Source organism: Leptopilina heterotoma, unplaced genomic scaffold (assembly GCF_015476425.1).
Source record: "Leptopilina heterotoma isolate Lh14 unplaced genomic scaffold, ASM1547642v1 Lhet_152, whole genome shotgun sequence".
NCBI lineage: Eukaryota > Metazoa > Arthropoda > Insecta > Hymenoptera > Figitidae > Leptopilina > Leptopilina heterotoma.
Genome location: NW_025110868.1, coordinates 765315 through 792059, shown reverse-complemented (window position 1 = coordinate 792059; position 26745 = coordinate 765315). Strand labels below are relative to the sequence as shown.

The window sequence follows — 26745 nt, the reverse complement described above, 5'->3', positions numbered from 1 at the left end:
TTATTAATAATTCCCTATATTGTACTTTTTTTCTTTTGTTATTAATAATATACAGGAATTAAAATAAATCGTTTTGTTTATTTATTCCTTATTTTCAGGAGAAATTGAAGAAAAATTAAATACAAGAAAAGGGAGTTTTTTTTTCTTTTTTTAAACTAAATTCTCTATATTCGCTAAATTGTAATGATTTTAATTTTAATCTAAATAATAAAGGAGAAAGGACAAAGGTCCAAAGAAAATTAAGGTTAGAATAATGGCAAAGCAAAAGCAGACAAAGTTAAGAGAAAAAATAGGATTTGATGGAAAAGACAGGCGAGTAGCGAAAGAACGTTTCTGATTGGTTGTCACATTTTTGACCAACCAATCACAATTGTTTCTAAGGTTTAATATTCCTTTCACTCCCATTTTCGAAGATTATTAATTTACCTGTTTTTTTAACGACCTTGGTTTTAAACGATTGGCAAGATGGCGGCCAAGTTACCCAGTGTGCCCCGCGCGATTGATTTGCGCATGTCAAATGCTCGCATTGCAAAATGGCGGCACCTTGTTATTGTTCCTGGCGTTTTATGACTTGTCCCTTTATATTGCCGATTATGTCGAATTTTTTCGCGATCTATATCGCGCGCCGTGTGCATAAAGTGCAGTAATTATTGTTCTTGTGTACTTTAAATGAAGAGCAAGTGTTTTTGTGTTACTGTGGTGCAATTTTTGGACGCGTTTAAATCCCTTAAAACATCAAGTTTTGCGAGAGTGAAAAATGGGGTAACGTTAAAAATTTTCTCTCCACTTGGTTCATTCATACGGTTATAAAATCAGTGATTGTGCAAAAGGACAATTAAGTGTTTATCATCAAATGCGATTATGCCATTAAATTTCATTATTAGAATTGTAATGCATTTGTCGTTGAATAATTGTGGAACGAGAAATTTTTCGTGTTTTCAGCATGCTTGAGTCCACTTCACGACACCTCCCCCGACGGGACAAAATGGTGGCCCCCCGATATCCAATGGTCTGGGAGCCTTATTTTGCTGAAAATTAACGCGAATTATCATCGCAAAAGAATAATTGTGTTGAATAACGTTGCATTTCAGCCAAACGAATCTTCGGATATTAATACTGAGTGAGAATTATTGTCTATAACCTATTTTTACGTCTACATGATAATATTCCCCGAGCCCCTGTCTTATGGCCCCAAAGATTTTAATTGCCGTTCGTCAAATGCACGAGCTACCACCCAAGAAAGTCTTTTTCATTTTCGATTCAATTTTTTTCTTATTTTCCATAAATTGGAAAATAGAAATTTTCTCTCTTTTTTCCAATTTGTGGTTTATTCAATTTTTACATTTCATTAAAGTAAATTAGATGAAGAAAAAAAATCCGTCATCAAAGGTATAACCTAAGTACGCGACGGTTGCCTCACTTGTGTGTTTATGCACTGTGTTTTTGTGATTGTTTTCGTAAATAGAAACTATTTTTACCTGCCCACCTGTAATTCTTGATGCATTTTTTCGACAATTAATTCGAGTGTTTTTAAGAAAAAAAAGAGGAAAAAATCGAGGCGTGGTAATGTCAGTATTTTTTTTCATTTTCATTTATATTTATAGTTGAAAAAAATAATTCACTTTTTTTTGGAGTTTTTCTAGTTTATTAAGCTTCTAACCCGGTTGCCTTGTCACGTTTTGTGATAAAACTTGTAAAAGCTAGTCTTTTTCTTTTTTTTATCATGCAATATGAATTTCTTTTATCAGTGACTTTAGTAATATTAGCAAATCGGAACAAAATGTATTATCAGATTTGCAATATTTTTATTTTTATTTTATTTTTGTTTATTTTTATTATTTTATGTAAACATTTAATTTTATGCTTGATTTATAATTTTAATTTAAAATCAGAATTTACTGTTTAAATTTAATTAATTAAATAAAGTTTAATTTTTTTGGAGCAAAATTGAAATTTATGTTTAGAAGACGATTTTAATTCCTAATCGAAAATTTCTACTGTATTTTAGTGTTTTTTTATAAAGTGTAAATAATTTTGAATTCAAGATAAATTTCTAATGTGAGTAATTTTCAATAACAATATTTACATTTTTTTGTGGAACGGCCCTTAATTAATTGTTTTTATAAACACAATTAAATGTATATCAAAAATTCAGAGAATTAATAGTAAATATTGTGTTTAAAATTGAAAGGATAGAAATAATTTTCTTTCGATATTTTCATTGACAGATTGAACGATTAAAGGTAATTAAAATTTTGTGGATTAATGATATGACTAATTAAGTAATTTATTGACTATTGTTATTAAGTCTTTCCCTTTGATTCGGAATTTTTTTTTCTCTTTTGTCTTCGAAATATTAAAAGTATTTCGATTTTTAAAATTCTCTAAAAAATTAATTGTTTTTTTATAATTTTGTACTTTTTTATAATTATTAGTAAATAATATTTCAATAATACTTATTATTTATTAAGTAATAATAATAATTATTATTTAACTATTTCGTTAAATAAATATTATTCTCCCGACTAATTATAATTGCATTAACAATTTTCGTGTTAATATTAATCATTTAATTAATATTTTATTCTAAAATTTAGAAAAAATGCAACAAGTTATTCAAAAAATGTGAAAGTTTTGCAATATTTGTGCAATAAAAAAATTATAAAAATTTTTATTTATATAAATTATTATTATTTATTTTACAATTTGTAAATTTTTTTTTGTCGAAAAAGTGCCAATAATTTGATATTTATCGTGAAAAATTAAAAATTTATTAAACAATTTTTTAAGAGATAAAAATAAGAAAACATATTTTAAAAATTCATTTAATTAATTATTAATTAATATTTTAATCTAAAATTTAGAAAAAATGCAACAAGTTATTTAATAAATGTAAAAATTTTTAAATATTTGTTTAAACAAAAAATTATAAACATTTTTATTTATATACATTATTATTATTTATTTCTTTATTTATTTTATATATAAATTTTTTTTTTGTGGCAAAAAAGTGATAATAATTTGTTATTTATCGTGAAAAATAAAAATTTATTAAACAATTTTTTAAAAGATAAAAATAAAGAAACAAATTTTAAAAAATTCAATTTTTTTAAGAAAAACGTTAATGTAACGTTTTCTCTCTACTTTGAAATTAGAATTAATTTTTTTGTTTCAATTTTTAATGGTTTGACACTATTTTCATATAATATTATTTCAACATTATAAAATGAAAAATAAATAGAAAAAAATTGACGATACGGATTAAATTGATAACATGTTGTGAAATTTTATTTATTTTCTAATTATGTAATTAATTTTTATGTTTTTTTTGCTAATTAGTTTTAAATATGAATTAAATATTTTTTTAGTAAATTTCCAAGTAAAATACGTTTGTAAATTCATTCATAAAAATTGAAATAAAAATTTAATTTATATTTTTTTTTTTACAAATTTGTATACAAAATTTATTTACATTTTTATTTGTATTAAAAAAAATTTAAATATAACTTTGGATTTGTAAATGTAAATTCTATTATTATTTAGATATTTATTAAATTATTATTATCATTAACATTGCTACTATTATTATTTTATTTATTATTATTTTTCTACTATTATTATTATTTTTATAATTATTACTCTTATTTTTATTGTCATTATTATTATTGTTTTTAATTTAATTTTAACTTTGTTATTACTATTATTATTTTGTTTATTATTTTTTGTTTAGAAAAATAAACATAAATTTATTCTTTTTATTTAGAAAGAAACATGATTTAACATTTTATTATTTATTTCTCTTTCATTCTTTCATCTATTTATGTTATTTAACATTAATTTTCAACAATTAGTTGAAACGTAATTAGTCGTTTAAATGTTCGTCTTAAATAAATTCACATTCTTTTCACATCCGGATTTTAATATTAGACGTAAATTATTTATCTAATATTAGTGTAAATTATTTTTTAATTCAGGTATTTGTTTATTTATTGATAAGTAGGTTTTTTTATATAAATATCAATAATAAGCAAATGAATAATTAAGTAACTAATAAATAAATTAATAATTAATTAAAGTAGAAAAAATAAATTAATTAATAATTAATTAAATAAGAAATAATAAATTAATTAATAATAAGCAAATTTTTGTCTTGTGCTAATTTTCGAGAGATGTTCTAATATATTGTTTGTTTTTTGTTTCTTATTTGTTGTCAGTCGAAAAGGGTGTTAATTAAAAATTGCACTGGAGTGGTTTTGGGGATTATTGTCGTTTATTGGTCGAAAAACGGACATCTCGTCGCAGAAAAATTTAACTGTTATCCATAGAAGTTGCCAGACTACTCGGGTAGTTATGTGATTATTGCTTGGTAAGTATTATAATCATTAATCATTCTCACCATGTTTTAAAATGTAATTTCATTTCTTGACTTTTCCTATTTTATTTATTTTTACTATTTTCTTTGGCATACTTCTTTTTTGTATCGTTGATAATGATGATGATGATTTCTTTTATTTTTGCTTCTCAACACACCTCGATATTAGTTTCAATTTATCAAAAAAAGAAAATTAAAACTTAGTATTTTTTTGTAATAATTATATTTTTAAATAATTAAATTATTTGTGAATAATTCCGGAAAAATTATTAATTACTTTTCTTCGAAATTAAGTAATGTTCTGAATTTTTTTTTTTTTTGCTTCTTTTCTTTACTAACAAAAACTATTTTTCCTTGTATTATTTTTCTTTTTTGGTGACATTTGTTTTTTAAAGGGGTAAAAATTGTTGGCTTAATATGAATTTTTTGCACATTATTTTCTGTAGTCATGGCGGCTGACAGTGATGGTGATCTGATTGAGACGGTGGTAACGTGTGAAGGAGATCTTGGTGATCCAGATTTTCCACGCAAGTTTCAAGTCATCGTTAATCGTCTCAGTTCCCTTGTCTGCAAAGGTAAAACGAACATTCTTTTTTCTCAATTTGTCAAAAAAAAGAAAAAAACAGAATTATTACATTCAAAAATCTAATTTATGTTCTCCAGTTATTAACGAACAATTTTTGTCGTTAATAATTACAGAAAATATTTTTTTTCTCCAAAAAAGTGATTTAACTTTTTTTCAGTTCAATTTGTATTTCAAATTTAAATTATTTGTTTTAAATTATTTGTAATTTTGTAATTTTGTAATTTAAAATTTTTTAATTGAAACATTCTAGACTTTTTAAATTGCTCAAATATTATTGAATTTATTTTTCAAAAGTGGGAGAAGTTAATTATTTTATTTCGTTTGATAGTAAAAAAACGACTTTTTTTTTTAATTCAATAACTTTTTAGTTTTACGATACTTTTTGATAAATTTTAACATTTTGTTTTTAAAATTTTTTTTCCAGATAAGGACGAAAAATTGAGAATTGACAAAGTAGAACCATGGAATTCGGTGAGAGTGACATTTTCTATTCCCAAGGAAGCTGCTCTTCGACTGAGAGAATTAGCTTCACAGGGATCATCAACTCTCACTCAACTGGGTATCCTCTCAGTTCAAGTCGAAGGAGATCAGGTAAAATTGTTGAAAAATATTTTCAAAAATTAATTTTTTAATCGGAACTCACGTCTCTTTTTTTTAAATTTATTTTTAGCTTAATAATCTTTGTTAATTTTTGTTTTCGATTCCTTTCCTGTTTTTTTCTTTTTTTATTTTACTTTTACTTTCCTAATTTCTTTTAGAAAATATTTTTATACGTTTCTGTTTTCATTGTTTTTGTTTTCTTTTTTCTATTTTACTGTTTTGTTTCTATTTTCCGCTACTGTTTTGTTTACTTTTTTTCTCGTCTCCTACTTAATGTTTCTACTTTTTTTAGTTTTATTCTTACTTTTTGTTTACTTTTCTTTTGGATTTCAATTATTTTTCTATTTATTTTGCCACTTTTCTGTTTGATTTCAATTATTTTTCTATTTTCTCTATTTACTTTTATCTTTGTTTTTAACTATTTTTCTCCTTTTTCGTCTCTTTTCTGTTTAATTTCAATTATTTTTCATTTTTTTCTGTTTACTTTTCTGTCCGATTCGAAATATTTTCCTATTTATTTTGTCGCTTTTCTGTTAAATTTCGCTTACTTTTTATTTTTTTCTGTTTACTTTTCTGTTTTGATTCGAATTATTTTCCTATTTATTTTGTTGCTTTTCTGTTTGATTTCAATTATTTTTCTATTGTTTGTCTTTTTTTTTAATTTAATTTCAATTATTTTTGTATTTTTTCTGTTTACTTTTCTGTTTGTTTTGAACTATTTTTCTTTTTTTCCTCTTTGATTTCAATTATTTTTCTACTTGTTTTGGCACTTTTCTGTTTGATTTCAATTATTTTTCTATTTTCTCTATTTAATTTTATGTTTGTTATGAACTATTTTGCTCCTTTTTTGTCTCCTTTTTGTTTAAATTCAATTATTTTTAATTTTTTTCTGTTTCATTCAAACTATTTTTTTATTTAGTTTGTTACTTTTTTGTTTGATTTCAATTATTTTTTGTTTGATTCGAACTTTTTTCCTATTTAGTCACTTTACTGTTTGATTTCAATCATTTTTGCTATTTTCTCCTTATATTTTTGTGTTTGTTTATTGAACAAATTTTCTCTTTCGTAGTCTTTTTTTTTTGTTTATTTCCAATTATTTTTCTATTTTTTCTTTTTGTTTTGAACTATTTTCCTTTTTTCCGTTCGATTTCAATTATTTTTGTATTTTTATTTTGTTTTCTATTTACTTTTTTTGTTTGTTTTGAACTATTTTTCTATTTTTTTTTTGTTCGATTTCAATTATATTTCTATTTTTCTCGTTTACTTTTCTGCTTTATTTTCTATATTCTACTTTTCGTTTATTACCGTTTTTCCTTCTTTTCTCTTTTTTTTTGTTATTATTATTATTTTTCCTTGTGTATTAGCAGTTGATAATAAGAGTTGATTGTGTTTTTATCAGGTGATCTCATTGAGGATAGCAAGTCGATTCGGAGGAGAGGCGCAAGAAATAGTTTTGCATTCTGGACCTTCTCAGGAAACGGGGAATAAATCCCAAAGCAATCCTACAAATGGTGCATCGAGTGCAGATGGAGACTCTTCAGCTCCAATACCTGGTCCCAGCAATGCATCCAGTTTTTCCTCCACCTTACGAAATGTTGCTCAGATTATAACAGCCGGTAAATAATTACATTTAAAAATAATTCAAAATTAATTATTCAAATAAAATTGAGTTAAATGTTCGGCAAAATTTCTATGAATTTAATTGATATTTAAATTTGTTTATATTGAAATGAGTTAATTTTCTAGGTACATCAGCCGAAAAATCGCCCCAATTTCGTTCTCCAAATGTTGTTGCGCCAACAGACTGTGATCCAATTCCATTACTTCTCCCAAAACAAGTTCAATCGACGGCTGGCGGTAGTGGAGTGTCTGGCAATCAAGTGACACAAAATTCAAATCAAACGTCACGAACAAATTACAATGGGCCATTTCCCTTTGCAAGTATGACACACGCGGCGCAAGCGATTCATTCACGTGAAACGCAAGCGAAAACGAGTAGTGTACAATTTAAACATCACACACAACCACCACCGCCTTATCCAGCAGCTCAAGAAACTGTGGCAATCGTTACTGCCCCAACGACAACAATTCAAACGACAACACAGTCCATTTCAACTGTCACTCAAGTTGCACAGTACAAATCCACCTCCTCGTCGTCTTCTTCGTCATCATCTTCATCATCATCATCCTCCGCGTCTTCATCGACAAACATGGTTTCTAGTCCATCGTCAAGCTCCACCGTCACAAATCCATCAAACGGAAGTGGCAATCAAGTCGCACTCTCGAGTCCACTTCTCGTCAATCTTCTACAAAACGACGGCACAACAACGCATTCAAACAATATCGTTCCCGATCAAAAAATGCCCCCACCACCAGCCTCAATTGTCGATGGTTCAACAATTGGAAATCGTGTTCGACCCGCCAAGAAGCCAGTGCGAAGGAAAGACATACCATCGGCCAGTGAATCGCCACCAAATCTCGATTCACTACGAACAGAGGATTTAATTGGTTCAACGACTGCCGTCCCAGAATTAACGCCCTCAGCATTCGTCACCGTTAACGCCAGTCAACCCTCGACAGTGCCTCAACATAATATCCCCCAGCAATCAACTCAACAACAACAACAATCACTGCAAACAACAATAGCAACAACTCTCCCAAATCAAGTACAAATCCAACAAAAGTTTCCCGTTCGACAGGAAATCACCTACAGAACAACGACACAACAAAATCTCGCCGCAAGGTTTCCGGTCAATGGCCAACAAGTCCGTACTCCCCTTCAACGACAACAGCAAATTTTAATCCAACATCAAATTCTCACTCAACAACAAAACGTTAACGTTCAAAATGTCCAAGGCCAAATAATTCAACAGCAACAAATTCTCGTCAATCAACAAAGACTCGGCTTTCTCGGCAATCAACGTCAACCGACGCCTCCGCCCTATCCGAGGCAAACACCCCCGAGTGGCCAGAATCTAAACGTCCAACAACAATTACATCACAATCAGATAAAAAACATTAACGTTAATACAAACACAACGAGTGATTTTCGTTACGGACAGAGTCAAAATATTCTCAGTAGAAATTATCAACCGGATGCCACCGGTGCAAATGGGACCAGTTGGAGTGTAAATACGCAGCAGCAACAACAACAACAACAACAGCAACAACAACAGCACCAACAACAGCAGCAACAACAACAGCAGCAACAACAACAACGTCTCGCTACCACCAATTTTCCAAATCACATAAAAACCGAGACGGAAATAAAAGAGGAGAAAATAAAAGAAGAGGAAGAAGAAGAGGAGGAGGAGGACGAACCACCCGAACCCGTTTACACATCAACGGGTAAAATTCGTCAATTTTTGATAAATCCCTTCTCGGGCGAAATCGAACCAATGCCAAGTGAAAGTTCCGAATCAGAACCCGAGAGCGCTGTCGATAATCAAGACGATTTTTTCTCCTATCCCTCGCCATCGAACGATCGTTCAAATTCAATATTCTCCGACGATGATGCAGACAGTAATTTTTCCCGCCGCAACGATACAACAACAAACACTGATCAATCGGATTCGGAAGCAACCGTGAAATCGACAAACAGTGAAGGAAGTTTAAAACACAATCGTATTAAAACATCCCGTGAAAGTCCAATGCCAGCCGAGAAAATAAAGCTACGAATGAAAGTCGAAAAATCCGATCCCTTTAATCCTGCCTATAAAGTCGATGTCTCATTCGTCAATACACCACCATTACGTAAAGTCGATAAATCAAAAATATTCGCAACAATTTCAAATTCAGGATCTGGTGGCGAGGAACCACGTGTACCGCCATTGCATATTTCGTTACGTGGACGGAATGCGTCGGTGGTGCAAATTAGAAAAAAGGAGAAGAAACTTAAGGAGGGCGACGATGAGACGAATTTAAAGCGTCGTGGGAAACTTAAGAAAATTAAGGAAGACGGACATAAATTAGTGCAGAAGAAATCGTTGAACATGATAATAGGTACGAATAATATACCAATGGTTAATTCAACATTGACACAACAACAACAACAACACAATAATGCTATTAATTGTAAAATTAATAATACTGTCGCGATAAAAGCAAATACGGTTGCTAGTTGCAACCTAGAGGGAAGTGGAAATAAAAGTGGAAATATAAAGCCAAGTTCGAGTAAAAGTGGTGATGTTGATGATATACCATTAAATAGTAGAATACCATCGCCATTGAAGCATAAAATTGGTGTTTTAAATCAAACGACAAATTCAACATTAATGAAAAATCAAGTAGAGAGTGATGTACAAAATCATACGAATGAACATAAAATTGGCGGAGGTAAGATTTCTCATAATGTATCGCGTTTGGTTGTTTTTTTTTCTTTTTTTTATATCATCAAAATTTATTTTATATTGAAAAGGTTTCGTATTTTTGTATTTTAAATTCATAAATATGAGAAACAAAAATTTCTCAGGCTTTGTACTCATCTACTAAAAATTTTTCTGACGATATCTGATACTATTTGGATCATTTTTTTGTGATACTAATAACAATTTTTTTCTATGCTTGAAAATTTGCACTGCTTTAAATTCGTTAATAGCGGAATAAAAAAATTATTCTCCACAAATTTTCAAAAAAAATTCTAAAAATCGTAACAAATTTTAATAAAATTCTTTCAAATGATTCAATTATTTTGTAAAAAAAATTTTGAGATTCAATTCTTTTTAATATTTAGTATTTCAAAAAAAATTCCGAAAAGAATTCAATTATTTAAAAAAAAATTCTTATAAAATTCTTTGCAAACATTAAATTATTTTCATAAATAATAAAATTTTAACAGGAATTCAATTATTTATATTTCTTTTTAAAATAAATTTCTTCGATAATAATTCAATTTTTTTTCGTAAATAATAATTTTTTTAACAGGGACTAAATTATTTATAAATAATAAAATTCTTTTTTTAGGAATTAAATTATTTTCATAAATAACAAAACTCATCGCGCAGAATTTCAATTATTTTTAATACAATTTTAATCGAATTCCTTGGAAAAAATATAATTATTTTTCTTGAAAATTTTATTGAAAATCGTCAAGAGAATTCAATTATTTAAAAACATTTTTATAAAATTCTTAAGAATAATTGAATTAAGAATTTCAATTTCAAAGAATTTTATGAAAATTTTTTAAATAATTGAATCTTATCGAGAATTTTTTTTTAATATTGACTTAAAAATAATTGAATTCCTACGAAAAAGTTTTATGAAAACTTTTGAAAATATTTGAATTTCTGCGAAAATTTTAAAATTTATGAAAATCGTTGAATTCTTGCGAAGACTTTTATTAAAATTTTTTGAAAATAATTCAATTTCTACAAGGAATTTTATTATTTAACGAAAATATTTAAATACTTGCGAAAAATATGAATTCAAATTTCTGAAAGTAATTTACGATCTGCAAAGAATTTTGTTATTTTTAATTTGTGTCAAGAATTATATTAAATTTTATGAAATTTACAATTTTTCACAGGAATTATTTAATTATTTTTGAAAATTTTAGTAAAAATATATCGCAAGAATCTAATTATTTTCATAAATAATAACAAAAACTCATCGAAGAATTTCAATTATTTTTTATACAATTTTAATCGAATTCATTGAAAAATAGAATTATTCTTGAGAATTTTAGTAAAAATTGTCAAAAGAATTCAATTATTTTAAAATTTATTAATGAAATTCTTTATGAGAGTTCAGATTTAAGAAACATTGAATTATTTAATAAATTATTTATTTTTGTATTTAAATAATTGAATTCTCGTAGAATTTTCTAATAAAAATTGATTTAAAAAAATAAATGTTCGTTAAAAACGCTAAAAAAATTGAATTTTGGAAAAAAAAAGATTTTGTAATTGAAATCGTTAAAAATTTGAATTGTTGTAAAACTAACAATTTGTTGTAAAATTATTAATTTTTAATTATCGTAAGAAATGATTAGAGTTTTAAATATTTTTATTTAAAAATTTCAACGAAAAATATGATTGAATTTTGGAAGAAGAACAGTTGTAATTTTTAGAAATAGTTCAATTACTTCGAGTATGAAGCCTGAATTTCTTTACAAAAAAAAATTACAAAGAATGGATCAGAAATTATAAAGTTGATAAATTATCATAAATCATCATAATTATAAAGAAATAATTAATAATTATAAATATTTCTAATTAATTAGAAATATTTATAGTTAATTACAATTCAATCGTGAATTTCGAAAAGGGCTCAACTCCTGAAAATCGTAAGAGTCATTTTCCACTATTAATTTTTATGTGATAATGACTCTTATAGTTTTCAAGAGTTCATCCTTTTTCAAAATTCACGATTTAATTATCTATAATTGTTTTCTAAAAAGTATTAACATTCAGTAAAATTTACAGGAAAACGACATAATTATTGATTATAAATATTTAATAGTCATTAAAAATTTATTTTAATTTGTATTAAATTTATTAAAATTCAGAAAAAAGGAAACAAAATAATTATTGATTTAAATTGATTTTAAATTATTGAAAAAAAATACTCGATAATATTTTGATATATTTTCTGCTGCATTCTTTGATTCTTTTCTCTGCTTGAACACCGAGAAATTATTTCAAAACACGAGCAAATGATAAATATTTTCACTAGATCGTTTAAAAATGAAAAAAAATGGAATAAGTAATTGTAACTAATTAGTTAAAAACAAAATGGTATATTCTACTTTTTTTGAAAATTCTTTCTGAAATTTCTTTTCAAACTCAAATTTTTGAGAAAATAACTCTAGTAATTATTAAAACAAAAATATTTATGAAAAATTAATCAAAAAAGAGAAATCTCAAATCAGTGGAATGTGTCTATACTTTTCAAAGGGGGAAAAGAATAGGAAATAAAATTAGGGTTAAAAAATAGATCTACAATTAGAAAAAAAGGAAGTATTTTGATACGAAAAAAATTTCTTTTTCCGTCTTTAAAATTATTTTTCCACAGAAAAGAAAATTTTCTTTAAAAAAAACTGATTTTAAACGCAATGAAAAATTTATAGTTTTTTAGAATATTTTTGAAACTTGGTAATGAATAAAGTAAAGAATGAACAAATTAAAGAAAAAAATTACTGAAAAAAAATATTGTGTTAGACAAAAATTCCCAAAAAGATAAAAATACTAATTTTGTTTGCTTCCTTTTCTATTTTCAGGCAAGACGAAAAGAAGAGATTCAAAGAAAAAATCGGAAACTGGCGACAATCAACATCGTGAGCAAAATTTATTGTCAGGCGGTAGAATTGTTGATAATCAATCAAAGTGGAAGAAGCTTGGTTATAAAGGCGATGCGGCGACGCAAGGATTAAAAGCAAAGGAGCAAACAATTTTACCCAGCAATGATTTAACATCGGCAACGAGGAAAATTGGCGAAATCCGAAGAACAAGCGATGGCGATTTAACAAGAACAATTGTTAATGAAAAGAGCAATGTTCTCAATGCAGTTGGATCGAGATTGGCGGAAGTCAATGGAATTCGCAAGGATCTCGTTGCTAATCAAGAGAAGCGACGACGATCCAGTTTAATTGACGAGAAGGATCTTAATTTATCTGGTAAAGTATTTTTTTTATTTTCACTCATTTTTTTTACTTTTTCTATTTTTTTATAATCTGAACTTTTCTTTACTTTCTGTATTTTTCTGTTTCCTTTAGTTTTATATTATCTGTCCTTCTTTCTATTTTCTGTAATTTTTTTTACTTTCTGTATTTTTTACTTTTCCACTCTTGCTTTTTTTCTATTTTTTGTATTTATTCTATTTTTCGTATTTTTTTTATTTTCTGTATTTTTTCAATTTTTCGTATTTTATTTAATTTTTTATTATCTTTCTGTATTTTTTCTTACTTTTTGTATTTTTTCCCTTTTCTGTATTTTTCTTGACTTTCTGTATTTTATCTACTTTTCCACTCTCGCTTTTTTCTATTTTTTGTATTTATTCTATTTTTCGTATTTTTTTTATATTTTCTGTATTTTTTCTTACTTTTAGTATTTTTTCCCTTTTCTGTATTTTTTTTTTGATTTTCTGTATTTTTTCAATTATTATTTGTTTCTTATTTTCTTTTTTCTCTAGTTTTTACTTTCTGAATTTATTTTATTTATTTGTTTACATTTTTATTTTCATTTTTTATATTTTGCGTATTTTAAATATTTTCTGTCTTTTGTTTTAGGAATTTTTTTTATTTTTTGTACTTTTTAAATTTTCTATATTTGTCTTATTTTTTCTATTTTCCATAGTTTTATACTTTCCATATTTTTTTTTATTTTCTGTCTTTTTTCATTAATTCGTATTTTTCTGTATTTTTTTTCTGTTTGTCTGTATTTTTCTTTAATTTTTGTATTTTTTTACAAACTATTTTTTTATTTTTCTGTATTTTTTTATATTCTTTAGTTTTTTATTGACTGTATTTTCTTCTATTTTTCGTATTTTCCTTTCATTGTTTCGAATTATTTTTAAAATGAATTAAATTAATTTTTTCTTCACATTCTGCATAAATTTTTCTATTTTTTCGTATTTTTTATATTTTCCATATTTTTATTATGTTCTGTGTTTATTTCCATTTTCCGTATTTTTCTTTACTTACCGAAATTTTTATTTTCTATATTTTTTCCTATTTTCGTATTTTTTTTCACTTTCTGTATAAATTTTTCTATTTTCTCTAATTATTTACTCTCGTAGTTTTTTTTATTTTACGTATTTTCTTCTCTATTTTTTATTTTCATTTTCTCTGTTACTTTATTTTCCCTATTTTCCATTTCTCTTTTTTCTCTATTTTCTGCTTTGTTTAATTTCTGAAAAATGATTTTATTAATTGAAATAATTTTCTTTTCCTTTGCAGAATCTCAAAACGTAGAGGCTTCGTATTTTCACAGTCAAAAGACAATATCAGAGAGTAGTTCAACGCAAAATTCACTCACCGCCTTGAAAGTAAACACCAATTCATCGTTCGATAATGATAGTCCAATTGGAGCGACAAAAGCTTCAAATTTACCGTTATTACAAAATAATCCACACGCCGATGTGAAAACTGCTTCGGCAAATTTAACACCGCGTAATGAAAGTTCCATAAAAGTGACGACGACGACAACAACAACATCGATATCATCATCATCATCATCATCATCATCGTCGTCATCATCATCTTCGTCTTCATCACCGCAATCAAGACTTGCGCCAACAAAAGCAGAATTAGTAAATTCAACACTCGCATCGAAACAACAGAATATCACGCAGAAAATCAAGAATCATTCGCTAATGAAAAATGACGCAAACATCAGTGTAAATAGACATAAAGCAGATAATCAAACACATAAGAAATTAATACAAAATCATGTCGTGAAGCAAATTGATCGCATACCGATTAATAAAGTTGTCGATGCGCAGCGTGTTAGTTTACTGAAAACAACAACAACAGCAACAGTTTCGGAGCAAGCGGCAACAAAAGATGGAGATCTATCCTTGAGTAAACCAATACTTCCAATTGGTGAAATAAACGTAACGGAGGCGAAGGTAAAGCAAAAATTATTAGAGAATACGGTACCAATTGGAATCGTTGATACGAATACAGAAAGTAGAGTTGGTAATGGAGGCGGCAGTGGAAATGGAAACGGCGGTGGTGAAGATTCAGGAATTGAATCAATGGACGCACTCTCGGAGAAGTCGCCAAATCAAGGTGAATCACCTCTTCACAGGCCCGCTTCAACAACCGAAACTAAAACTACAATACAAGTTGATTCACCTCAAATCACCAATAAGAACAACGTGCCTTCCTCAACTAGTGATATGTGTTCAAATTCAAATCTTATTAAAACGCGAGCCGATTCAGTGTCAATTCCAATATTAAATTGTCACGAAACAATAAATGAAATGAATGAAATGAATGATAAAAAAATCAGTGATAATAAATTAATATCAAGTGGTGGTAGTGGTGGTGGTGGCGGTGGTGTTGGTCCCCTTATCACCGGTACAACAACAATATTAACAACACAGTGCGCGAATTCCATGAAAAATGACGACGATCAGGGTATAAGTGAACATATAAACATTGCCGAGGATAAACATCCTCAAAGTGACAATGTGATTAGATTAAGTGATGAATTAACACACGGACAAAACAATAACAATGTGCCTGTAGTTCAGAACCACATTTATAGTACTAGTGCTGAGAATTTAGAAAAAGAGGGCGAGAACTGCTCAAATTATCATAATCAAGATGAGACGAAAATAAATGACACCAGGCAGCAGAATATTCAGCAGAATATTCAAGAATTGCAAACAGAAGACGAGGATGAGGAGGAAAACCAAAAACAAAAAGAATTGAAAGAATTAAAAGAATTAAATGAATTGAATGAAACGTCAGTTAATTTGCAAAAAGTAACCGACGATCTAGTGAAGAAAATAATAATGACAGATACAAATGTTGGTGTACGATCTCCCCTGGCCGATGATCCACAACCGATCAGGATAACGCCACCATTGTATACGTATTCAAATCCCGTTGTACATTCTCGAGACGATACACCGAGTCCAGCGTCACAAATCTCAGATCAAATTGATTCGGAGAATGCGAAACGTAAACGGAGGCGAAAACAGGAATTGGAAGGTAGACATGACGTTATTTGTATAGAGGATAATGATGAATCGCAATTTGTTGAGAGATTAAATCATCCCGATGATTATAAGCGACCGCATAAATCGTTACTCGAGCAATTGTTGATTGATATTCCGGGGGAGAATAATGAGAAACGATCGTTGAGAACAAGATCGCAGAAACTTAATAGTCCGGATATTAAAACGCCAAAGTGTAGTCCACATGGTACGACGTCGAGTTTAACGACGACGGCGACGACTACCACGACTACTACGAGTTCGAGTACGACAACAGGGAAAATTGAAGAGAGACGAAGTATATCGCCGTATGCGAAAGCGAGTCCTAAATTGAATGCCACGGGTGGATCATCGAAATTGTCGCCGAATACAACGACGACGACGACGACGACGGTGAAGGCGGGCAAGAGAAAACGGCAGGAGAGTGAGAGTTCGGTGGCGTCGAGTACGGCTGACGATACACAACCGAGACCGGGAAAGAGAAAATGCTCGGAGAATGCTGTTGAACTTATAAAAGCGTGTATGGGAGTTGAGGAGAGTGGATTACTTAAGAAACAAGTAGTGAGCAAGGAGGAGGCGACGAAAAAGGGCATTGGTATTTTAGCCAAGGCTAAGAAAGGTACTTTTCGTTTTATTTTCGATTTTTCGATTCTTTTGTTGTTTTTCTTGTTTTTATTTTTAAATGAAAAAAATCGTCCGTCGAATTCAAACGGAAAATATTCAGAGTTATATTCTGTGGGTATTGCCACAGTTTTGGGGAAATTAGGGGAATCAGGAAAAAGTCTGGGAATTTTATCAAAAGTACTGGAAAAATATTAAGTTTCCATAATAACAATTTATATTAAATTTCTCAAAAGAATTTAAATATTTTCACTAAATTTTCAAAAATTTCTTCTAGAAAATTCAATTAGGTATAATTATTCAGAAATTTTAATAAAATTCTCCACAAGAATATTCAATTATTTACAATACAATTAGAATTAAATATTTTCAATTTTAATAAAATTTGATCAAAGAATTCACAGAGTTTAATTTTCAAAAACTTGAAACGGTTTCAATTTCAAATTTTATAAAATTTCAATTTTCAATGAATTTAATAGGAAAATTTTAAAGAACTTGAATTTTTGCCGAAATTGTAATAATACAAATTCTTCTGAAATTAGTTGATTTCATTAAAATTATTTAATTAATTATGAAAAATAATGGATTTATAGCTAAGAATTTTAATTCAAAACACTTAAAAAAATTGAATTTAAAAACGTTACAAATAATTGCAGCAATTCAATTATTTTCAAAAGGAAAATATTCAATATTCAAATGATTTTCAAAAGGAAATAAAATTATTCTTAAAAATTCAATTATGTTCAAAAATATTTTAAAAATTCTCGTAGAAATTTCAATTATATTTATAAATAATAAAATTTTTCTCCAAAAATTCAATTATTTTTCAAAAATTCAATTATTTTCCAAAAGAATGCAATTATTTAAAAAAAATTGTTATCACGTTTTAACGCAAACATTTAATTATTTTCATAAACAATAAAAGTTGCACAGGAATTCAATTATTTATAAGTTTTTTTTCTAAATTTCTTCGCCAATAATTTAATTATTTTCGTAAATTATCAAATTTCTACAGGGTTTAAATTATTTCCATAAGTAAATAATAAAATTCTTGATAAAAGTTTTTATAAGAATTCAATTTTAAGAAACAATCAATTATTAAATAAATTATTTACTTTTGTAATTAAATATTTGAATTTAAGTACAATTTACAAATAAAAATTAATTTAAAGATTAATTTTAGTTAAAGAAAACTAAATAAAAATTTAATTTTGGAGAAGTTACAAATGATTGGAGAAATTCAATTATTTTTCATTTCAAAAGTAATGAAATTCTTCTTCGAAATTAAATTATTTTCAAAAATTTTAATTAAATTCTTATCAAAATTTCAATTATTTTTAAAAATTCTCTTCAATTCAATAATTTTTAATATCTATCATTTTAATAAAATTTTACTAAAGAACTCAATTATTTAAATTAAATTTTAATAATTATTCTACTCAAACATTTAATTATTTTCATAAATAAAAAAATTCTTCTTCGGATTTTAATTATTTTTATAAATATTAAAAACTCATCGTAGAATTTCAATTATTTTTAATTCAATTTTAATTAAATTCTCTGAAAAATGAAATTATTCTTAAAAATTTTATTAAAATTCATCAAAAGAATTCAATTAAATTATTCAACTTAAAAATTTGTTGATAAACTTCTTTATGAGAATTCAATTTTAAGAAACATTGAAATATTATTATTAAAAGCATTAAAACCTGAATTTTTAGAAATAATTGAATATTGAAAAGATTTCAAATTAAAATCTTTGAAAATTTGAATTTTTTATACTTTTAACTAACAATTCTGTAGAATTTTTTTTTTTTTTTTTTGAAAAAGTTTAATTTAATTTGTTTTGAAATTATTTGAAGTTTTTATTTTCTTTTAATTAAAGAGGTTACGAATAATTGAAATTTCGTAAAATTGAATTGTAAACAAATGAATTTGAAAATTCTAAAAGAACTTTTTCAAAAATTATTCAAAATAATTGATTGTAAGAAAAATTTTAGTCAAAAACACTAAAAAAAAATTGAATTTTGTAGAAGTTAGAAATGATTTAAGAAATTCAATAATTGTTCATTTTTTAGTAAAAATTTCGCCAATTCAATGATTTTCAATATTATATCTACTAGTTTAATAACATTTTTAAAAAGAATTCAATTACTTAAAAAAGAATTTAACAAAATTCTGCGCAAACATTTAATTTTTTTCATAAATACTGCAAATTTCACAGGAATTGAATTTTTTTTATAAATTTCTTCCCAATAATTCAATTGTTTTTTTTTATAAATAATAAAATTTTTTACTCAGTCATCTTTAATTATTACAAAACATGAAATAATTGATTGCTCCGAGTCGAAGACTCGGAGTGATCGATATCTTCATGTTTTGTATTATAAATAATATTTTTATAAATTGTTGAATTTCAAAAAGGTTCGAATTTGAATGTTTTGAAGAATTTTAATTCCTAGGGAAAAATAATAATTAAATATTTATTTAAAAAAGAAGTTATTAATGTTTCCGAATAATTTTCCAACTAAAGAAATTTGTAAATAAATGTAATAGAATATTTTTTCGAGTATCTAATAATTTTTAGAGTGACTCAGAATATTCTTTAGGAAAAAGTCAAAATTTTGTCTGAAAATCAGGGAAAAGTCATAGAAAAACAAAAATACAGGAAAAATGTTAGATTTCTTTAAAAAATTTTTGAAGTAGGTATTGTATTTTTTTGTAGTTAGAAAGAAAGTTTTTCAAGTATAATGAAAATGAAAAAAGGCTTCGATAAAGTAACAATTTATTCATGTCTCCCCTTTTTTCAGGTCCCATTGTCGTTGAAGTTGATTCATCGGACGACGAGCCTCTCGTAGAACTCGCGGGAAAAATGAAGAGAACGTTAGAAGATACCTCAGTAGGTTCTCCAAAGCCCAAAGATCAAAAGTAAGTAAAAGTTCATTTTTTTTCTAAAATATATATTTTTTTAATAAATTGACAACTAATTGAAAAACAATTAGTCAAATAAGAAAATTAATTTTTAACTTATTTAATTTGATCTCAATTTTTTTTTATTATTTATTATTATTCTGCTTTTTTTATTTAAATTTAGTAGTGAAAATAAATGAAAACGTAAATTTTATACTTTTAATTAATGATCAGTTGTAGACTCAGAATCACTTGCGTATCAAAATTTAAACTTTAAAAAAAAGTTTAAAATGGAAATAATAGTGAAATTAGGAGAGAAAAATTAATGGGAAAAAAATTAATTTCAGGTCTCAATCTGGTACAAATGTAGCTGGTAGTCAAATAAATACCGCCAGTGTGCAAAATTTTAGTGCCAGTAATCGAGTGCAAAGAGAAAGTCGTTTATTGACGACGAAACAACAGCCGAGCACGACATCGACATTACCTGTTGGTAAAGAGAGACTAAGAGGCACATCTGTATCAAGTAACGAATCAATTGGCGAAGTCACGACACGAAGGTCTGTTCGACAAAGTACAGCCTCGCCTTTAGCAACTCCAGCGAGCAATACAAGAGGCGCTTCCAGATCATTGGAAGATGTAAATAGAAGAAAAACTCGTAGTGGAGCTGGTGAGTGAAATTCACTTGGAAAATATTAACTCCCGACACTCATTTACCTTTTTTTTTATTTTATTCTATTCTTATTTATTCAAAATAACCATTTTGAATGACAATTTTGCTTTCTTATTCTTCTTTTTAATTTACTTTTTTTGACATCATTTTCTATATTTTTATATTATTTTCTATATTTTTATATTATTTTATATATTTCTATATTATTTTCTATATTTTTTATATTATTTTTTAAGAAAAGAAAATTGATATTTTTATTTTAGTTACTATTTCAATACTTCAGGTAAAATTTAACTGAAGTAATTCGCTTAAATGCTTAATATTTCCAAAAAAGGTTGAATTTTGCAAAGAGGGAAATATTTTGAGTCTAAAATGTTGAAAAAAATATTCGTAAATAATTTTTTTCCTTCATTTTTGAACTGAAATTAATTTCCCACAATTTTAACGTCTTAATTTTATTTATTTTTATTATTTTCATTTATTGAATAAAAATAAATAAAACTTAATTCGTAAATTTTCAATTTAAGGAAATTTTAATTTACAAAAATTTACTATTTTAACTACTTATCAAAATTTCGAATGAAAATCAAATTTTATTCGGTACAAATTTTCAAAACGAAAAGAATTTGTATTTTTTTCAAAATTCAAATGTCAAACATTCGATTTTTAGATTTAAATTTCGTGTTATGATTTTTAAACTTCAATTTCGAGCGTTAGGATTTTTAATTGAAGTGAAAATTTTAATTTACGTGAATTTAAATTTAAATTTATTACATTTTTTTTAAATATATTTTTTTATTTCTTTTATCATTTAACGCTTCAATAATCAGTGGTTTTATAGTTTTTTTTTTAAATATTTAAAAAAAATTTTTTTTAATTCTTCCTATTTTTTTTAATTTTTCCCCTTTTTTCACAAATTGAATTTTAATTATTAGTTTCAACAAAGCGAAAATTGACTTCAAGATTTTTAATAAATAATTTAATTGTCGCTTTAGAAAATTTGTTAATTAAATTTCACATTACTTTTTAAATAGAAATTAAATAAATATAATTATAATTTTCCTTTAGCCTCTAATGAAAAAGTTGCAAATCTGAAACTATTTTTTAATAATTGAAAGAATTCTCAATTTTTCTAAATTGTAACATAAAATTTCTTTAGTTTCTAAATAATTTAATGCAATTAAATTACAGTCAATTACAATTTATTAAATCTAATTTTGATAAGTATCTATTTTCAGGGTTGCCACAGGTCAGGAAAAAGTCAGGGGTTTTTATTAAAAGTAGTGGAAGAAATTAAATTTTTAGAATTCATAAGAAAATTCTGAATTTTGGTGTTTTTTTTGTTTGACTTTATAAACTATTTGAAATTTTAAAAAAATATCAATTTCGAATGAATTTTTAACTATAGAAATTTTATAGAACTTAGATATTTAAAAAATTTTAATAATTCAAATTCTTCTTAGTTAAATTTTTAAATATATTTTTAATTAATTATTAAAAATAATGGATTTATAGAAGAATTTTAGTTAAAAACACTAAAAATGTTGAATTTTGGAGAAGTTAAAAATATTTGGAGAAATTCCATTATTTTTAAAAGTAATAAAATTTTTCAAAAGAATTCAATTATTTAAAAAATTTTTTAATAAAATTCTACGCCAACGTTTAATTATTTTCATAAATAATGTAAATTTCACAGAAATTCAATTATATACAAGTTTTTTTTTATAAATTTCTTCGTAATAATTCAATTATTTTCATAAACAATAAAATATTTCGCTGAAATTCAATTATGTTTAAAAAATTTTTAAAAAGTCTCGTAAAATTTTCAATTATTTTGAAACGAAATAAAATTATTCTTTGGAATTCAATTCTATTTTCAAAAATTTTAATAAAATTCTTGGCAAAATTTCAATTATCTTCAATATCTACTATTTTAATAAAAGTTTCTAAAAGAATTCAATTATTAAAAAAAAAATGATTAATGTTCTTCGCAAGAATTCAATTATTTTTATATACATAATAAAATTTTTATAAATAAGTCAATTACTTTGAAAAATCTTAATAAAATTCGTTCCTTGAAAAATGTAATTATTCTTAAAAATTTTATTAAAATTCTTCGAAAGAATTCAATTATTTTCAAAATTTTTTTATGAAATTCTTCGTAACAATTCGATTATTTCAAAAAATTTTAATAAAATTCGTCAAAAGAATTCAATTATTTAAAAATTTGTTGATCAAATTCTTTATGAGAAATCATTTATTTTTGTATTTAAATAATTGAATTCTCTTAGAATTTTCTCATAAAATTTGATTTAAAAATAAATTTCAGTTAAAATTTTAGATAATAATTGAATATTAAAAGCATTATTGCATGAATTTTCAGAAATAATTGAATTTTGAAAAGATTGTATTTTCTTTTAAATTATTTGAAATTTTTATTTTCAATTATATATTTAATTGAAGAATTTGCGAATAATCGAGATTTTGTAAAATTGAATTGTAAACAAATGGATTTAAAGATTTTCAAAAATTATGAACAATAATTGATTTAAAATAGAATTTTAGTTGACATGATGAAAATGATTTTGAAGAAGTTCCAGTAACAATATTTCTTATAATATAAAATAATGATTTTATTACTCGGTCATTTTTAGTTATTATAAAACATGAAGAAGTCGATGACTCGGAGTTATCGATATCTTCATGTTTTATAACAAAATATTCTTACAAGTTGTTGAATTTCAAAGAGATTTGAATTTGAAATTTTTGAAAATCTTTATTCCTATGGAAAAATTGAAATTTAGAATGTTCTTTAGGGTCAAGGAAAAAGTGAAAATTTTGTCTGGAAATCAGGGAAAAGTCAGAGAAAAACAAATTTTTGTGGCAACCCTTTTTAGTAGTATTTTTTTGTAGTTTTTTCTATCAATATGTATATTTTGTATATTATGATTAATAATTTATTTATTTCGAGGTCCGTATTTTTATGAACAAATATAAGATTTTTCCAAATCTTTGAAAAAAAATATTTAATTTTGCAACTTTTTGGTCCATATTTAAAAAGAAAAAGATTGAAATATCTTCGACAATGATTAAAAAAAAAACACAATAATGATAATAATTTTTCTCGCATATGTTTCTATGTATATTTTTAATTAAAAAAAATCACCTCGTACAGCGGGAACGATTTTTTAGTGACAGCTGAGACAGCAGAGCAGGCGAAACGGAGGCGAATATCACGAGAAAACAAATGACGTTCGGAAAGTGACCTTGACAGTGATTAGCTACCGTTGCTCTCGTCAAGGCCCAAACACTCTGGTTGCCTGTGTCTGCTAACAAAAATAATGGTTATTCGATCGCTGCGTGGCTGGACCCCACGAGTGATGAATCTGTCATTAGCGCACAATATATATCTATATCTTTATACATATATATTGTATATGTTTTGCTTTCCAAGTTCCTGAAAAATGAGAAGAAACTGCAATTCCAGAAAGAAAAAAGGAACACCAGAGAGAGAAAAAAAGAGAAAAGAACGCAAAGGGAAATATTCTCGAATTAAAAAGAAAAAAATGCAATTTTTCCAACCGCTCGAAACTCTGGTTTATCCTTTTTTTATCTTCTCTGCTACAAAATTCAGGGTTTAGTTATTTAGCGAAAAATATTGAATTTCGTGTTTAAATTCAAATTTGTAAATTTAAATTCAAGTTTCAAATTAGTTTTACTTTTATCGATTTAAATCAATTCTCAATGAAATTTTCAATTTTATCGATTTAAATTAATTCAATTGATTCAAATTATTTTGCTTTTAATTCGATTGTAATAGACTAATTTTATTTCTGTCAGATTTTTGTTTCTTTCAATTCAAAATATTCAGTATATTTCATTAAAATTAAAAATTAAATTTTTTTCGAAAAAAAACATTCGATTAAAAATATTAATTCAAAAGAAGGTATTAATTTATAAATAAATATTCGATTCGAATATTTTATTCGTATTCAATTTAATGTTTAGAAATTTTTAATTATTTTCCAAGAAATATTATAACTTATGAGTAAATTATTAATTTTGAAAATACAAAATCAAAACGATTCGAATATTAGAAAATTTCGATTATGAATATAAATTCAATAGTAAATATTCAATAAATAATAATTTTAAATATTCGAAAAATATTTATTAAAAATTTTAAATATTCAAGAAATAATAATTTAAATTATTCAATAAATATTAATAAAAAAAATTTCAAATATTCAATAAATGGAAATTTGTGAAAATCTAAGAAAAATGTAGAATTGAAAAAAAAAATTTCGAAACCAATGAATTCGAGAATACGAAACAGAAATATTTTCGAAACTAAATAACTAAACTCGTTAATCGCAAAACTGCCAAGTCGATCCAAAATTTATTGTTATATATATAAATAATAAAATGCATCTGTTCGTGCATCGTTCCGTTTGTCTTTTTTTCCGTGAGCTCTTCTCGATTTTTTTCCTTTTTTCTTTTTTTTTCTCTTTTTTAGTGTAAAAGAAAAAAAAAGAAAAAACCAAAAATAAAAGAGAAAGAGAGAGTGAATGTGTGTGGTGGTTAATTAAAGAAAATAGACTGTAGACTTCAGTGCATTAGAAACGTTCTTCTTGCAAAACGTTTTCAATTTTAAAAAAGAAAAAAAGAGAGAAAGAGAGCGAAAGAGAAGAAAAAAAGACGTTCGCGGTAGTTTTTTTCCCCGCAAAAAAAATCTACCGATAATTCAAAGAAAGCAAACAAAAAAAAATGTCTATATTTTTTCAAAGAAAAAAAAGTGGAAAAAAATGAAAAAAAACCGTAAAGTTTATAAAAAGAAAAATGAAAAGAAACAAAATTTTAATCAAATCAATTTATAATTCTATATCAAAGAAATTTTTCGATATTTATTATTATAAAAAAAAAGAGAAAGAAAACCAATTGTATTCTTCTATACGAGTGGAAATCAATGTGTGAATCATTCAAAATTTACTGCCAGCAAAATATTAACAGTGAAAAAGTAAAAATGTTTCTTATCGACAAAAAAAAATGTTTGAATGACTCCTGACGTCTTCTGCACTGTCAGACTGTTTTCAAAGATTTTGAAAAAGCAAAAAAAAAAAAAAATATCTGTTCGTTATTTATTTCAGTTTTTAAAATGTTCTGTCTAAATTGTAATTGTAAATACAGTTTATTTTTTTTTACCATGGAAAATTTGTTCGAATTTTCTCCGTTATTGTTTAATGTTTTTTCTCGCGATTTTCTTTCATCTTTTGAATTGTTAAAAAATATGGTCGAAATTGAAATCGATTTAAAATTTGTACATTTGTGTATTTATTAATTGTTTTTTCTTTTGTTTTTCGGGAGAGGAAAAAATGTATATATTTTAATGAATTAGCAATAATATCGAAAATTAATTAGAAATAATTAATAATTAATTAGAAATTAATTCCAAATAATTTGAAAATACTAAAGAAAAGTGAAAATAACAAAATTGTTTTTTGTAGGTACTTTTTGTTCTAGCAGGGAAATTTTTTTCCAAATTTTAAATAACATTTTGTTGTTTTCTAGATTTTTTTCTTAACTTTTAGATTATTTTTTTGTTTGCTGTTAATTTTTTCGAATTTTTTTTTTTTCGTTATTTTCACTTTTTTCCGATTTTATTAATTTTTTTGTTCGTTTCTTTCGATTTTGAATTTCTATTGCACTGTCTTTATTTATGGTTATTGATAGCAAAAATTTTTTATTAATTCAAAAACTCACGTGTTTGAAAAAAATTGTAAAAAAAGTCTTTAAAAGTGTTGTCGAAAGGAAAATTTCTACTTCGAAAGAAAAAAAGGGGAAAAAGAGAAAAGGTGTCAAAAATTAATTCACTTTTTTTAAAAACTAATTTAATGGTTTTTTATGTTTAATTAATAAAATTAAACATTTGAATTAAATTTAATATATTACATTTAAATTAAATTTAATTCATTAAAAACAGTCTTTCAGTTGAGAATTACGTCTAAAGTTATTCAGCAAAAAAGTGGGACATAGGAATATTATTTAAAAAAGAAAAATGGATTTATTTTATTTATATATTAAATGAAAAAATACAATGGAACGTTGGAATGAATCAAGCATAAATAATACGGAGATAAAATAATTATTAAGATTAAAAAAAAAATTATTAATACAATGTTAATTTGATAGGTAATATATGAATGAATATATTTTGTAAATAATTTCTTGTAAAGTTACACAAAACATATACACACACAGAGCACTTCTCATTGTATATAGGCAGAAAAATAATTGTTTAAAAGTTTTTTATTATTAAACAAACAA

The 26745-nt window shown here is 25.4% G+C and overlaps 1 protein-coding gene across 3 annotated transcripts; it reads left to right on the top strand.

Annotated features, from left to right (window-relative positions):
• The first annotated feature begins 499 nt into the window (after positions 1-499).
• Positions 500-24188, top strand: LOC122498598 (serine-rich adhesin for platelets-like). 3 transcript variants are annotated; one of them, XM_043606399.1, is made up of 11 exons: positions 500-1120; positions 4215-4366; positions 4819-4947; positions 5383-5549; positions 6958-7174; positions 7305-9893; positions 12775-13170; positions 14452-16839; positions 19652-19769; positions 20099-20418; positions 23614-24188. In XM_043606399.1, the coding sequence occupies exons 3-11, from the start codon at positions 4821-4823 to the stop codon at positions 23670-23672; spliced, it is 6381 nt and encodes a 2126-aa protein (XP_043462334.1). In that variant the 5' UTR covers positions 500-1120; positions 4215-4366; positions 4819-4820; the 3' UTR covers positions 23673-24188. The 3 variants fall into 3 exon arrangements, with proteins under 3 accessions (XP_043462334.1, XP_043462337.1, XP_043462336.1); XM_043606402.1 differs by having other exon boundaries at positions 501-1120; positions 7305-9560; XM_043606401.1 differs by having other exon boundaries at positions 501-1120; positions 23597-24188.
• The last annotated feature ends 2557 nt before the right edge of the window (positions 24189-26745 follow it).